Genomic DNA, 15,679 nt, shown 5'->3' with positions numbered 1-15,679 from the left:
GATGGTGGGGGAGGCTGGCAGAAGGGCTCCTGGGCTTTCCTCTAGGGATTCCTTCGACTCACTGCTTGTGGCCAGTGTCAGAACTGACAGAAACTGAATTCTTCCCTCTCCAGCAAGCATCCTGATTTGGGGAGGAGGGTGCAACTTCCTCTGCTCATTGACTCTTTTGAAGTCCTGACCGAATTATTCTATTAAAAAAAAAAAAAAAAAAACTTTCCTTCCCAGCTATCTGAGGTCCATGGCCAGAACAAATGCGAACCAAACTTTCAAATTAAAGAACCATATCAGTTAAAGAGGTATAGGCTCCTCTACTCTTTTTTTCCCACAGCAGTCTTCAATGAAAACAGAGCCTGGAATTTAAGACAGAGAGGGGAAAAGGCTTTGCATATACCCCTAGAGACAGTTTAACATGCTAACAATGACTACACTTTCTTCGCTGTTCCCGAACTCCACACGACCTCGTCTGAAACACACATCCATGTCTTTGCACGCAAGTGCGCGCGCGAGCGCACACACACACACACACACACACACACACACACACACGCACACCCTGGTAAGCCTGTCAAAGGCAGACAAATCTGACTCTTCCCTAACTTGTAGCCACAGATAGCATCGAAGAGACCAAAGTCGTTCACCGCCATATCAAAAACAAAACAAAACAAATCAAAACACTGAAACCCTGCCAGCAGTGCAGTAGTAAGTAGCAGCCTCTGTGCTGCAGCCGTCGGCCGGCCAGACTTTCAGGTCTAATTCCTTAAGGAATATCGCTCTTCTGCCCTTTGTCCCACTCCCCTGGGCTTTACTCACTTCTCTCTTCAGGTTGAGAGGAACCGGGTGGGTCACTTTGCCACTTCTTCAGAGGAGGAAGTGTGAGTAAAAAAGATTCCCACCTAAGTAGCCTGAAGCCCACTGCTCTTTGCCCCATCTCTCCACTCTCCCGCCCATGTAGGTGCCTGTGACGCTGGCGAAGGTGCCAGTTCTCAAGGTATCTGAGCTCCTATGGGATGTGGAGAAGCCAGGCGGGAAGAAAAGCGGCGGGACAATGGCTGGAGATTGTTAGAGGACATATGGGGCAGGACTGGGGAGAGGGGCGAAGATGCCGCACAAGGGCACTCTCCCGCCCCTCACTCAGACAGTAACTCCGAAACGCGCAGATGGGTCATAAGGTAAAAGGCCTTTTCTCCCCATTGTCTCCATTTGCTTCCCCGCTCCCCTCTGGACACTTGATGAAAAAGCAAGGTGCAGGTGTACCTGGAGCGAACACCATGATTTCCTCCAGCCGCTACGCCCCTAGGTAAAGAGAGACAGACAGACGGAATGTGGGAGGAAAGCCAAGACTTCGAGGGGTCCGGTGCAGGTACTCGCGCAGGGCGCGGGCCGGTTGCCGGCCAGGGAGGTCAGCACCTCGGACAGCTCCCCGCCGCGATGCCGGGGCCGCAGCTCCAGCTGCTGCGGCGCGCTCAGCCTCCACAATGCACTGCTCCGCCGGCGGCCACCGCGGCGGCTGGAGGAGGAGACGGAATCCCTGCTCAATTCATCCCTCATTCCGGCGCCAGCTCAGCTTACATAGCTGCTTAGAGAGCAAAGCACTTCTACCGCTTCCACGAGAGAGAGAAGGACGGAAGAGGAAGCGAGAAAAAGGTAATTGCCCAGCTTCCCGGCAGGGGGACAGCTAATTGCTTCTAATTACCTGCTGTCGCTCGCCCCCGTGGATATTGGACTGACATTTAAGATAGGTTTGCCCTTTTTAAAAAATAATGCAAAAGCTTTGTTCTAGAGGCTCAGTTCTCCGAGTTGGGCTGGCTCTGAACAGGGCGGTTGGGACCTCCAAGTTAAACGGTCCTCGGGGTCCAGAACTCCTCTCTGGCTCTGAGTCCCAGTCTTGTGCTAACGTCAGAAAGACAGCTGGAGGGAAGGACAGGGTGAATATGGAGGCATGAAGAGGGCGCTCCTGTCAGGCCCTGCTCCCAAGCAGCCAATCCGGCTCTAAAAGCTCCTAAGCTTGAAGGCCCTCAAGGTCATCATCACTTTAGAGAAAGCAGGGCCAGACAGAGCAAAGGAAAGAGATCTCGATGAGGCTGGTCTCATCCACTGACAAACTCACAAATCCTATGAAATGATAGGCCAACAGAGTCCCCTTCAAGTGTGAGAACAGCTGAAACCCATAAAGAAATATTAGTGCTTCCCTTGCCTTCACCAAACTGAAAATTGTGTCTATGTATATATACCCAGTTCTACTCTAAGATACTGGTACATACCTCATACTCACTTCGTGCTTCTAAATCCATTGCTCACTTTAAAGCAGTATCTAGTTCACCCAAGAAATGCTTGTGCAATGTGGGAAGCCCACACTACATGTTACCCGGCTTGAAACAAGTCCATCTGGGTTACAACCCCAGAGCTAAAATAACAAAGGATCCTCCAGTCTCAAGGCAGATGTCAGTTGGTTTGGCTTTAATCCTCTATTTTTGGATAGAGTTTTCCAAGAACAAATGTTGATCAGGGTCATCTCCAGTGTTTTATAGAGTTTCATCACTTGCACCTCTCCCTGGAAAATACAGCTATTTTGAAAATATAATATTTCTTAATGACTTTATTGGTGACCATAAGTTCCACACTCCTTTAGCAAATATAAAACATTCAAATAGCCTTATTGGCATTGGTTTTGTTCAAGCCATCTGATAGATTAAAAATGCAAATAGTCTTACAGTCCTTGACTACAGTTTGCATGAAGGCATATGGGCAACCTCAACATAACACAATCAGTACTGCTCTTAGCACCTGGCTCAACACAGGCTTGAACAGATGGGTCCTGCCTCAGCAACAAGATACAAGTCAGATGGGCAGGATAAAGTGTGGGCATGACAGGATGCAGTCCTCTCACTTCCCCAAGTTACACCAAAAGCCAGAGACCAATGATGCTTCACTCTGTCTTATTTGCTTTATTGCCATGAGAAATGTGAAACACTGCTTAAAAGTCTTTGAATGATTGAAAGATTTTTTTTCTTTTAACACACTCGATAGGGCTCTCTTTTATAATCTTTATTTTTAATGAGCTTTATTCTCCTAAAGCATAAACAATTGGACATGATTAGTTCAAGAAAAACCAATAGAGTATAGGAAAAGAAAAAAGACTTGGAAACCAATCAGACCCAAGTATAACATCTTCATCATGTATAGTTATGTGATCTTGGATAAATTACTTCATTGTCTCATCTTTGATATAAGGATCAGCATATCTCTAAGGCTTGTTGTGAGGATTAAATGTGATAATAGATTAATTAAGAGAGAGCACAACCTTAGTTAAACCCATTCCAGGAAATTACTGATACCCTGGGAGTAGATGACATCCTACAAGAATGCACACTAAATATGTTTATCATATGTGAATCTCATGGAGAATTAAAATACAGATTATGATAATTCAGGAGAGCAGAGTGGGTCATTAGATTCTGTATTTCTGACAAGTTCTCAGGTAATGTTGATTCTGCAGGTGCTGCTGGTTCACAGACTATATTTTGAGCAGCAAGTTATTAGATGTATCAGCATTTAAAAAGAAATAAATTTCTTACATCCTCTCCAACCTCAGAGTGCATCTTTCTAAATGTTATATAAGGAAGGAGCCCCATAGACTTCTAAGCTAAATAGAGGCCTAGATGGTAGCAGAAAGAAAAAATGCCCAAAAAATGGTCCCATATCTCCTTTGATTAGCCTACTGTGGCGATAGGAGGTAATATAATCCAGTAAAAACCAAAGCAACAGGTCAATGACAGAAGAAAAAATTTCTTCTCAGCTCCATCCTCTTCTCTGCCCTTCTTCCTGCCATCATCTCTTCGTTATCTCTACTCAATACACCACTGCTACCCAGCCAGAGGACAATATACTCCCAATCCAGTTTTTGCTTGATTATATTTTAGTAAGAGCAATTAATTCTATTCCCAATAAAACCAAGGCACTTTAATTATTTTTGTTTACAGTTATTTCATCACTAAATTTTATATTTAACAATATCATCTCCAATTTTTACTTCTACCGGAGTTGTTATTCTGTCAGTTTAATTTAAATACCCTAATAATCCTACTATAGCTTTTATATCTTAATGTAAATGATCAATTTAATGATAAAATGCCTCAGAGAAAAATAAAAATTCCCTTTTATTCTACCATATGATCCAGGTTCTTTGATATATCATTTACCCAGTCTTACTCCATAACCGAGGCTTAGGTTCCCAATATTGTCTCACTCTGTCTGCTTAAAGACCTCCATCGAGGCAAATCAATCTCTTCTCAAACAATCCACTGGATTTTGAGATAGATATCTATCAAAGAGGCAGCCGCCACCACCACCACTAGCATCTACCTTATTCTAGCACCCTAATTTCTAGCCAATGATGGGGATAGTGATAGGAAGAAGGAGAGTAAATAAGTTGGACTAGATGCCCCAACTTTCTTGCTATTGTGCTGAGCTTATCAAACTGGACACTCCTATCCCTAGGGATAATTGAGCAAGGAGCTAGATGAACTTGCAGGCACAAGGGGAAAAATGTTACCTGACAGAACCAATGATTTTATTTGGAGACTTGGAAGAATACTAAGAGATTCAAAAAAGATTTTTTTTAAAACAAGTCAGAAAAAAAAAAGAATTTCAAACTTTTAAAAAAGTATAATGACAAAGAAGAGAGCCTCAGTACAGTCCAAGTTGAGAAACTGGGTACTATTCTCATATTCTGCTCACTTGAGCTATATGTTTAAGAATAAATCTATCATTACTTTTAGAAATACTTATAATTTTTTAAACAATGATTTAAAGCTCTTCATCTCTATTCAAAGGCTCAGTTCAGAATTAGGAGAGTCACAGTATACTATACAAGGATTTTGGTATCGGAGAAGAATTATTCTTTAGACCATGGTAGCTAACTAAGCTCACAGCAATACTGATTCATTGGTTACTTCTCAACCTATTTTAAAAATCAACTTGTAACATAAGAGAGATTCTTTGCAACCTTAGAGCAGGCAAAGATTTCCTATATAACACACAAAAAGCATGGATCATAAAAGAAAATAACTGACAAATGGGACTTCAAAATTAAAATTTTTTGCTATATGAAAAATACTGCTAAGAAAATGACAATGCAAGCTACAGCTAGGAGAAAATATTCATTTTACATATATGAATACACACACACACACACACACACACACACACACACACACGAAATGTATCCATAACTCTTACAACTCAAGAAGACAACAACTTAACTGAAACTTGCCAAAATGTTTAAGCAAATACTTCACAAAAGGAATAAATTACTATGGCCTATAAGCACATGACGACTTCTCAACATCATTAGTCATCAGAGAAATGTAAATTTAAACCACAGTGAAGTATCATTATAAACCCAGTAGAATGGGGGAAATTAACAGGACTGACAATGACAAGTGTTGATGAAATATGGCACAACTAGAACTCTCATATACCGCTGGTGGGAATGTAAAATGTTAAAATCATTTTTGGAAAACAGTTTTATAGTTTCTTATAACATTAAGTATTTATTTACCCTAAGACTCATCCATTCCACTCCTAGGTGGTTACTCAAGAGAAATGAAATCTGTGTCCACATAAAGACTTATGCATGAACATTAACAATGGCTTTATTCATCATAGCAAAAGAAGGTAGACACAAGAGAGCAGCAGTCCCCACCTTTATGGCACTAGGGACCATTTTTCCTATGAGAATCTAATGATTGATGATCTGAGGTGGAGCTGAGGCGGTGGGAGTGGCTGAAAATACAGATGAAGCTTCGCTCACAGACCCACTGCTCACCTCTTGCTGTGCAGCCTGGTTCTTAACAGGCCATAGACTGGTACCAGTTCATTGCCCAGGGTTTGGGGACCCCTGCAATACAGTACATACTGTATGGTTTCATTTATATGAAATTCTAGAAAAGGCTTACAAAGTTATAGTGACGGAAAGCAGATCAATGATTGGGGATGATGGAACTGCTCCTTATCTTTACACTTAGTGATGGTTGTATGGGTATATACATGTGTCAAAACTCATTAAACTATATACTTATAATTAGTGCATTTTACTTAATGTAAATTATACTGCTATAAAGTTAATCTAAATAGCATATTTTAACCATCTAATATTTAAATATGAGTGCAAATATTCTAAAAATGGGACATTTTGAGAGTTAGAATTAACTATAAAGTATGCTAACTCAATTTTTCCTAAGTTTTAAAAATGCTTTACATCTGAAATAATTTTACATTTTCTATTCAATACCTTTGAACTACTGTAATTAGCTAATATGAATAATTGATGAATGAGTAATTAAATATAAAATGTTGCAATTTATTTTTAAAACAGCATTACTCTTCAGTAATTTATTCCACAAGCATTTATTGATCAAAGGATCAATACTAAAAACAGCAACAGATACTGAAGGTTCAGAGTCATAAAATACAGGTACGCTTTCAACTAGCTTAGAGTCCAGTATAAAAAAAAAAAAGAAACCACAAGGGGAGGAAAAAGGAAGAAGGAGAGAAGAACACAGATGCGGCTGAGGTCTCCAAATATTTATCTACAAAGCTGTCAGATGGTGTGGTCACATGAAGTCAGAGCATGTATGTGTTAAAATATCTAAAGTCGGCCCAAGATGGATTCACTCCTGCTAAACCCTCCCATCGGCGAACCAAAACTTACCTAAGTTTCTATGCTCAGTTCTCCCAGAAAAGGAAGGTGTAAGTCAATCAATCAGTGCTTACTCACTCAGCACAAGTTACCAGCTCCAAGACTTCTCTTTGTTCCATATGAGGAACATAACCTTGCTTTAACCATTAGCAAATGCCTGGTATAACTTACTTGTTCCCAATCACTTTGTTCTATAAAAATCTCTCACTTAGTACAGCTCTTTTGTCTGTACTAAGTGATCGGCCGGAGGAGACGAAAATGAGGGTGCAATTGAACCAAAGCGAAGTATAAAACAGGCTTTATTAGGGTCTGTGGGTGAGGTTTGCTGGTCCAGCAAAGGGGACAGGGAAGTCGCGCGTGCCTGGGGTATAGGCGCAGTTTTTAAAGGTTTTGGCCCAGGATGTCGGTGGGGTTATAGGCGGAGACTTTTCCGTTTGGCTGATCTTGCCGCCAGGGAAGTCTCTGCTGTAACTTGGGTCGTGAGGTGTTGGCCATCTTAGGTATTGAGCCACCTTCCTGCTGGCGTAATGGTGCCCATGAGCAACCGAACACTAAGGATTGGACCTGTACATCGGATTGGATGCTACCCTATTCATGAATCACTAAATAAAGCCAATGACATCTTTTCAAAATTTATGATTGCTGAATTTTCCTTTAACAAATGAGAATGCCATTAAACCCATGGGATCCAAGTTGGGGAGGGAAAGAAATTAAGTCATGAGGAACTCTCTAAGGACAAAGGAAATACAAGGTCATTCTGGACTAGAAGTTACGAGGTTGAAAGGCCAGCCCCACAAGTGCAAATACGAAAGCTGGCAGAACTGCAGGCAGGATTTCTGAGTTTAAGGTTTCAGCTGTGGAGCTCTTTTGGAAGACAAAGTCTTGGGAGTGCTCCTGTAAAAGACTGCTAAACAATCAGCAGAGAGGAAGTGAAAGAGTGAAGTGTCAGGGCTGTTTAGAGTCATCCTGAATGGTGAGTGGACAAAGGTGGAGAAGATCATGAACCACACAGCTTGGTGTCTAACTGTGGGGGAGGGGGAGTGAATAGTTACAAATACTGAGACATTGCCAAATAATCTAAGGAGAAAATACTATAAAGGTCTTTCAATACGTTAATAATGCTTAAGTAGCATAATAACAATTGGAAATTGAAATTAATAGTTTTCATAGTAATTGATGTTTACACTATTTTATGTAAAAATTGTAGACATTAGGCCCAATCTTGGCATTTGAATTTTAAAATATGTGCTTGAAATGCAAAGCAGAGAGTAAAGTCTTGAAAGCCAATGCTTTTAATTAATTGCAGGAGCAGAGGGGAAAAAGTTTTTTGAGTCCTAACCTCAAGATTAAATTGGTAAGAGTTGGGGAGAAAGGCCAGAAAAAGCATAGCTAGTTTTTCCACCCCAAAGGAAATATTTTGCATTCATTTTATTTTGTTTGAAAACTCATTCTGGGTTTGTGGGTAAAATTTTTTTTACAGGAAAAGAGAAGAAATAGATTTAGCAGGGCTTCCAGAAAAGGAGACTGTGTCCAATGGCTATGCCAAATTCCATGGGGAGGTGGAGCCTCAAAAAGGAAATGACTGGAAGACCAGATGAATTTGGAGAAATTACAAGACCTTAATATAACTTCTGAGAAAAGAGTAAAGATAGTGTCAAAGATAGAAAGTCCAGCCTAAGAAAAAGTCTAATAAGAGTTTATTTGAGCCAAACTGATGAGAATTTCTGGAAGCAAAATCTCAACGGATTGAAAAAATACTCTAGCAAATGTCAGTTTTGCAGCTTATCTTATACATTAGAATCAAAGAAGGAGACATAAAGAGGGTTACATGATATTCATTGGTAGTAGTTTAGGGAGGTAGAAAAAAGTAAAGAGGATAAATCTCTGTGATTGGATAAAAAGTAAAAGAAAGAGGCACAATCTTCTTTTACATTGATGATATGGGATAGTCAACATTTACAAAGATATTTTGGCATAGCTTAAAAAACAAACCATTAAATAATCTTTTTTTTAATTTTTATTTTTATGTATTTTTTTATTTTTTACCATACTGCAACAGCCACCCTTATCCCAATCTCAAACCTCAGACCTTCTTGATCCTGAGGCTCACGAATGAGGTGACACGTGGGTTGATATCGGGGATCTTAGACACACTTCATTCAAATTTTTGTCATCTTTCCTCCCATTTTAACATTCTCCTATAATCTTACTCTCTCTCAATTGGTCCAGCATCTTTCATCTACACTAAAAATCTACAAGTGACCCTTAATTTGGTTGACTTTACTTTCTAAATAATTCTTAAATTTACCAGCTACTTTCCATCCCTATCACCTCTGCCCTAATCAAACCCTCGTTATCTCTCACATGGTCTAGTACAACAACAGTCATAACTGGTTTCCTGGTCTCATGTTTTCATAGTCTTCTGCTTATAGTCATCTGCTTTATGTTTATCTCTTTTAAAATCTCTCAACTTCACCTTCAGAATGGGAAAGCAGTCATACAAATAAATGAGTGTGGCTTTGTTTCAATAAAACCTTATTTACAAAAACAGGTAGTGGGCCAAATTAATCCTTAATTTACCACATAGTTACCAGAGTTATCTGTAGAAAATGGGACACTAAACATGTAACTGTGTCACTCTTCTTCAAAGAAAAAACTAAAAATTTGATAATGCTACATTGTCTACAAGATAAAAGATCCAAATAACTTCTAAATATGTCCTACACATTTCATCTGGCCTCCACCTATCTAATTTTATGTCAGCACTTTCTACCTTCTACTTCACATTCCCGCAAAACTGAACTATCCCGTGCCCTGTACACAAATGTTGTTCCCTGATGGTCCTAGTCTGATATCTTTATTCATGTCTTTCTTCAGCCTGGAATGACCTACTCACATTTCCACTTTACTTGACTAATTTCTACTTATTCTTCCAGAAAAGATCCAGGCCTCCTTCTGGAAGCTTTTCATAACCTACACAGGATTAGGTGACCTCCCCTGTGTCCCAAGAATTCTATGTTTATCTCTTATTGTTAGTACTGCATTGGATTGTAATAATTACTTGCTTCCCCTCAGTAACTATGAGATACTCAACAGGTTTCCTTTCAACTGAATGCCCAGCATTCTTAGTACATAGTAGAAACTATACATATTTTAAAATGTTTATTGAATCAATGAATGTTTGAAAGAATACAATGAACTAGTTTGATTTTTAAAAGTTTATATAAATGAAACAGGGCTTGTTGAATACTAGCGCTATCTCTGCCACACACATCTTTTGTTATATTTACATATGTGTCTGTGCAATCACATGTGTATATATACTATTAGAAATTATATGTGTGTATATTTAAAACATTTTTACTATGAAAAATGTCAAATATATAAAGAAGTAGAAAGGATAATATAATGAATTCCACCAGCACCACCCCCCACCCCCAGTATATCCCTCACCCAGTACAGATATATATTAACTTATGGCAAATCTTATTTCATCTATACCTGCACCCATACCTCCAACCTTCCCACCTCAAGATATTTTGAAGCCCATCTCAGATCATTTCACTTGAGATTATTACAGTATATCGCTCTAAAAATTAGGTATTTGAACATAATCACACCGCTGTTATACCTTTAAAAATAACTTAACTGTATTAAAGGTAATCAAAATTAGTCTGTTTATCCTCTCCCCAACAGTAGTATGTCTTTAAAATGCTTTGACTCTGATCTCATTCTTCTCAGTGTATACATTACTAGTATCTAATATTTTAGTTCTAGCTATTTTCTCCTAAAGTTAGATATTATTGTTTTATAGAATCAATATTTGCTTGTCAACATATATATAGCTGGCTCAGTTTAAAAATCCCTATAGTGGGAGATCTTTTCATAATAAACTCTGGTTGTGTTTATCTAAAAGTGTCTTTATTTAATTCTTATTTTGAAGAATTATTTTACTGGATAGGTTTCTAGGATAATTTGTTATTTTTCTCAGCATATCAACTACTTCTCTCAGTTTTAGACAGAGTAGATTTGAATGGGAAAAGAACTTTGTCAATAATATCAACAGAATGTGTTTCCCATCTACACCATCTTTAGCAGCAAAAGTAGGAGAGTCTGCTTTCTACTCAGAATGGGCTCAGACTAAGCCTAAGTTGTAAGTAAAATCTTAGCCCTCTCAACAATCACTGGACTCTTACCTAATTTAGATAAAGCTGGTTGTATTCAACACTTTGAATACTCAGGCCTTTAACACAGAAGTCTTTGTCCAAGGATATAGTAGTCAAAAGAGGCTATTGTGCACACCCTTCCCTTTTCCCCAGAACCCTAGGTCCTAAGGATAGAATTTTCTCTCCAGAAAAGCTCTGTGGTTTGAGTGGGCTCTTGATGCAGAAAACAGCGTACATTGTGGAATACGCTGGCAGACCAGCTTGGCACTTTAAAGAGCAAGGTTGGGCCTCAGGAGCAGTCTCTGGAACTACAGAAGAGTCAGAATTTGCAACAGCACCACCTCCTAATATTTGCTTTTTTATTTCATAAATAACTAAAAATTTCTGATTGGTCAGCTCTTCACACATGTAATGCGCAGAGATAGAGGATGTTCCAGTATGTCAGTTTTGAAATTTTTTGACACTTTACCGCCGAATATTTTCATTCTTCAAATGTGTATAGAAATCCTTACTATGCACATTTCCCTGACACAAGGCATCTGGCATCTTTGTTATGATTGTTCAATCAATACATTTTGATGCTTACTGCACTGGTATGACATAGAACAAACTAAGACATAAGTACACAAGTAGACTAGGGTTTATGCTTAAAGCTAAGGTATTATATGTTTTCACCTGTAATTTGCCATTAACTTCAGAAGTAGGGTTGGCATAATTCATTACTGAGCACAAAGCTTTTCTTGAGCTGATCTCTACCACACACATAGAATTCAGAAGGATGTGCAGAATAGTTCTTTAATTCAGGTTCAAATTGCCCATTCCCAGGCACCTCAAAGCATCCGCTTTGAATGGCATGAAAGGGCTTTGAAAGTCTTCATCCTTAACTTATGAAGTTACTCTTCTCCTGGACAACATCTTCTTCCCTCAAGTAGGACCTGCTACTCATCCTCAGCTTCCCCTATGTTATTGGTCATTTAGTTTCATCCACTTTCCCCCTAGATGTTGCTTAACAGGCGTAGGCTCTTTGTGAGTGCAGAAGGGATAAAAAAAAAAAAGATGTCTTCATCAGGGAGGCCTTAGGACCAGGCATCTTCATTACCAGCCTTCTATACAACTAAAAGTGTCTTCTTACCCTAAGGCCCAAGTGCAAGAGAAATCTTTGTCTCTTTTTCTTCTTAGTCTGATGACCCCAAAGTGAGTAGTTATTAATAAAAATGCAGCAATTTGAGACAAGAATAATACAAAAGTAAGTGATACCTAGAAAGTAAGTAGTGATTTTATTTTCTACTCCACAAATAATTTTGAGTACATATTATATGCCAAGCACTGACCTAGCATTCATCAGTGAACAAAATAAAGATCTCCACCCTCACGGAACTTACATTCTAATAAGAAAGCTTACATCCTGATATATGATTAAGTGGTCCTAAGAAAAAAATACTGGATCCTGTAATTGCTCATTACAAGACATCTAGCCTAGTTCTGGGGTAGAGAGAGCTAGGACAATGAGAACTTTACTGAAGAATTCACGTCTGATTCGAGATCTGAAAGATAAGTAAGAATTAACTACCTAGAATATCTATCCTCTCATTGCTAATAAATGATGAGGTACTATGATATGTAAACATATAATATATAAAATAAACATAGTGTTTAATAAAAGGAATTAGAACAGTAATCATAGTAACTAATAGACTACAATATACTTGTTCTTCAGAATCTCCTTGTAGAAGTCCCAGACCACACTGCTCCCAGCTGCCAGGCACTAGGATATGACCACTCTGGGAACATTGGCTAAGTAGGGCCCTTAATCAAGTACTCTCCCATTCTTTTTCTCACACTCCTCAGGTCTGAATTCCATCTACACTGCTAGGTCTCAAGTTCCTAGAAACTTCATATGGGCCTTCTTTCCTGTTCCTCAGAGGCTGGGGTTCTGGGCCCATTCTAGGCATTACGGAAATACTTGTTTACTTTTAAACTAAGATGATTTATTCCAAAGATCAGGTTTTAATCTGGATACTTAAATTCCAAACCAAAGAGAAAATTATTATTACTTTCTTAAATATGTTTTCTAAATAAATTTTTATTTTATCCACTTTCTGTGTGAGATTTTGTGCTTAAGAAAAGCACTATCCATAGTTTATCCCATCTTTAGGGTAATACCTTTATTTCCATTTTGGATGAGCATTTGTTGATCATTTTATCATATTACAAGGATGTATATTGAAAATACAATTTGAGTTCATATGACAAACTAGAAAAGGACCATGTAGGATGAAGAAAGAAACATTAAGAGTAAGACAGTGCGAGAATATAGGCATATTCCCAAACCTCTATTTTCTAAATGCCAAGATGGAAAATTTAATACCCAACACATAGGGTTTGGAAGAAAATTAAGTGATATAACAAATAATAAAGTACAATGCTTGGTTAATGAACAGCAATTAGAGGCTGTAGTAGTAGCAACCATCATAGAAGTTGTCACTTTTGTTATGAAATATCAACTTTTGTGACCTGGCTTAATTCCAAAAATCTACGCAATATTTTCCTCTGCAAAAAGCTGCTTCTTACAGAAATAAGTTGAGAATAAGTTAGTGTGAAATCCCTTTAAAATGGTATGAAAAATGTTTAAGATTATTCATTAAATAATCATTTGACATATTTTTGCTGAATACCTATTACATGCAAGGCAGAAAGTTAATTGCTGTTTGAGATATAAAAATAAGATATGATTCCTGCCCTTAAGAATTTTCCATTTTAATAAAGGTGTGAGACATACACATAAACCACCAAATTGCCAGGCAGAACATAATTAAATGCCATGTAACAGTGTAAAGAAAGACTACAGAATTCAAACAATGGGCAGATAACGTCCAACTTTACAGAGACGAGTTTTATATAAGTTAAAATTAGAAAATCATAGGCAAAAGTGTATAGAGGTTAACTTTAATAGACAAATAACTATAGATAAATGGGCCTCTGTCCATAGAAAATCATTCTTTTGACACTGGTCTTGAGATTTGAGATTTTAAACAAACAGCAGTCCCAACACACAAGGAAAATCTGATCACCACCAGTATTTTTATGTACTTATTTTTGAATACCATATCTCTATTGACCACTGAATCTGTACCCTGTACATAGGCATATACATTTACAATGTATGTATCATATTATCAAGACTGCCCTGCCATGCTGGTTAGAGAACAATAATTGCTTAGAGTCCATATTTGCACCATGACAACCTTGACCGTCAATAAACCTTGGAAAGGTTCCCATAAATCCCACTCTGACGATACTGTGTCTCCTTGGTCAGAATCTCTATAGATCCTCTACTTCTCTGGATCCCTAGAGTTAGACTGTATAGAATATCAGTTCTTTCTTTTTCCCTAGAATTCTTGAAAAAACAAATTCCCATTACAAACAGCAGCTTACTATAGTTACAAAATATCCTGGCCCAAATCAAGGAGATCCTCTGTTTAATAAAACTACTATTGAGGTAAAATAATAAAAAATAATATTAATAATAATAATTCATGAGAGAGAGAGAGCTATCTCTGAAGTAGGACTTCTTATCTCTTCTCTAGGCCCAAGCCCACCCAAACAGCCTCATGCTTCAATTTAACTAAATTTTAAACTATGAGTTGTTACTGAAAGTGACAGTACTGTGCTTTTGGGAATTTCTACTTAGGGACTCTGAGCCCAGGACTGAATTATTTCTATCTCATGACTTTCTTTCCTCCTTCTTTTATACAACCCCCAAAGTTTATTTATCTCAATTGCATTTGTTGAGTGTCTCTGTGCTAAACCCTGGAAATACTATTATGAATAAGGCAGTCAATGCATCCAGAATCTTCAGTATTTATAGAGCCATGAGACTAGAGGAGAGAAAATGAGAAGAGAATAGGATGCATAAGAGTTCTAAGGACTGAGCCCTAAACATTCCAGTGTTTAGAAATCAGGAAAATGAGGAGAAAGCAGCAAAGGCTGAGAAGAGAAGCCAATGAAATACCTTCATACCCCTGACCTGTCTTTCTCTTTTCTTATCCCCCTCCTCATTCTTCCCTCCCTCCCTCCCTCTCTCTCTTCTCTCTCTCTTTCACTCTCTTTTCTCACTCCCTTCTTCCTTCCCTTCCTCCCTTTCTCTCTCACTCCCACTCCTTCGTACTCTCTCCCCCTCTTTGCCCAATCTATATCTCTCCCCTAAGGAGGAGTAACCTACTTGATTAATGAGTTTAGGAGAGAACCTGATAATTGATGTCTACTTCTTCCTTCCTTCTCCTTGCCTTTAAGGACCTGGCTGCCTGCAGAAAGCCTGTGTTCTCTGCTTCCTTATGGTATAATGTGAGAAGGCCTGAAATTTTCTGTGCTACCCATGACTCTGATGGGTAAATCTACCTCATCCTGGAATTCATTATTAAATAGCCCATTTGCCCATAGCTCTAAGCTACATTCTCCAATGTCAGATTTATCAGTAATAAAAACAATGTTTTAATCTATGTCTGCCTGACTTCTTTGCCTTATCTCTTAATTGGTTCAAAACTCTAGTTATCAAGAAGGGTCAAGATCATCACATCCCCTCAGAAGCCAGTATCTCAGAGCACAAACTCATAATCAGATGATCTGCAAGAACAATTCCAACTCCAAAAAGAAGTCTATGATTTACACCACTGCTTGTCATTTGAAAGCAGCCAAGATGGAGACAGAAGGTCATAGACTTATAGATTTTAGAAGTGAAAGGAAAATAAGATCACCTATTCACAGCTTTTTCCCTAGAATTCTAAAACTAAAACCCAGAGAGAGAACCTAACTA

General features: G+C 38.4%; 1 protein-coding gene across 3 annotated transcripts in view; it reads right to left on the bottom strand.

Moving 5' to 3' along the window:
• AKAIN1 (A-kinase anchor inhibitor 1) overlaps positions 1–15,679 on the bottom strand; it is a 75,610-nt gene that overhangs the window by 42,886 nt on the left and 17,045 nt on the right. Inside the window, exon 1 of one of the 3 annotated variants that reach the window (XM_016120980.2) lies at positions 1,255–1,417. The exons of the other annotated variants lie outside the window; for them this stretch is intronic. Within the exon in view, the coding sequence (XP_015976466.2) occupies positions 1,255–1,270 (16 nt within the window). The 5' untranslated portion in view covers positions 1,271–1,417. Of the gene's footprint in view, positions 1–1,254; positions 1,418–15,679 lie in introns of those variants that run through there. 3 annotated transcript variants of the gene reach the window in all.

This window comes from Rousettus aegyptiacus, unplaced genomic scaffold (genome assembly GCF_014176215.1).
Source record: "Rousettus aegyptiacus isolate mRouAeg1 unplaced genomic scaffold, mRouAeg1.p scaffold_m13_p_12, whole genome shotgun sequence".
In the NCBI taxonomy this organism is placed as follows: domain Eukaryota; kingdom Metazoa; phylum Chordata; class Mammalia; order Chiroptera; family Pteropodidae; genus Rousettus; species Rousettus aegyptiacus.
The sequence above is the reverse complement of the archived record's forward strand: the minus strand, read 5'-3'. Positions and strand labels throughout refer to the sequence as shown.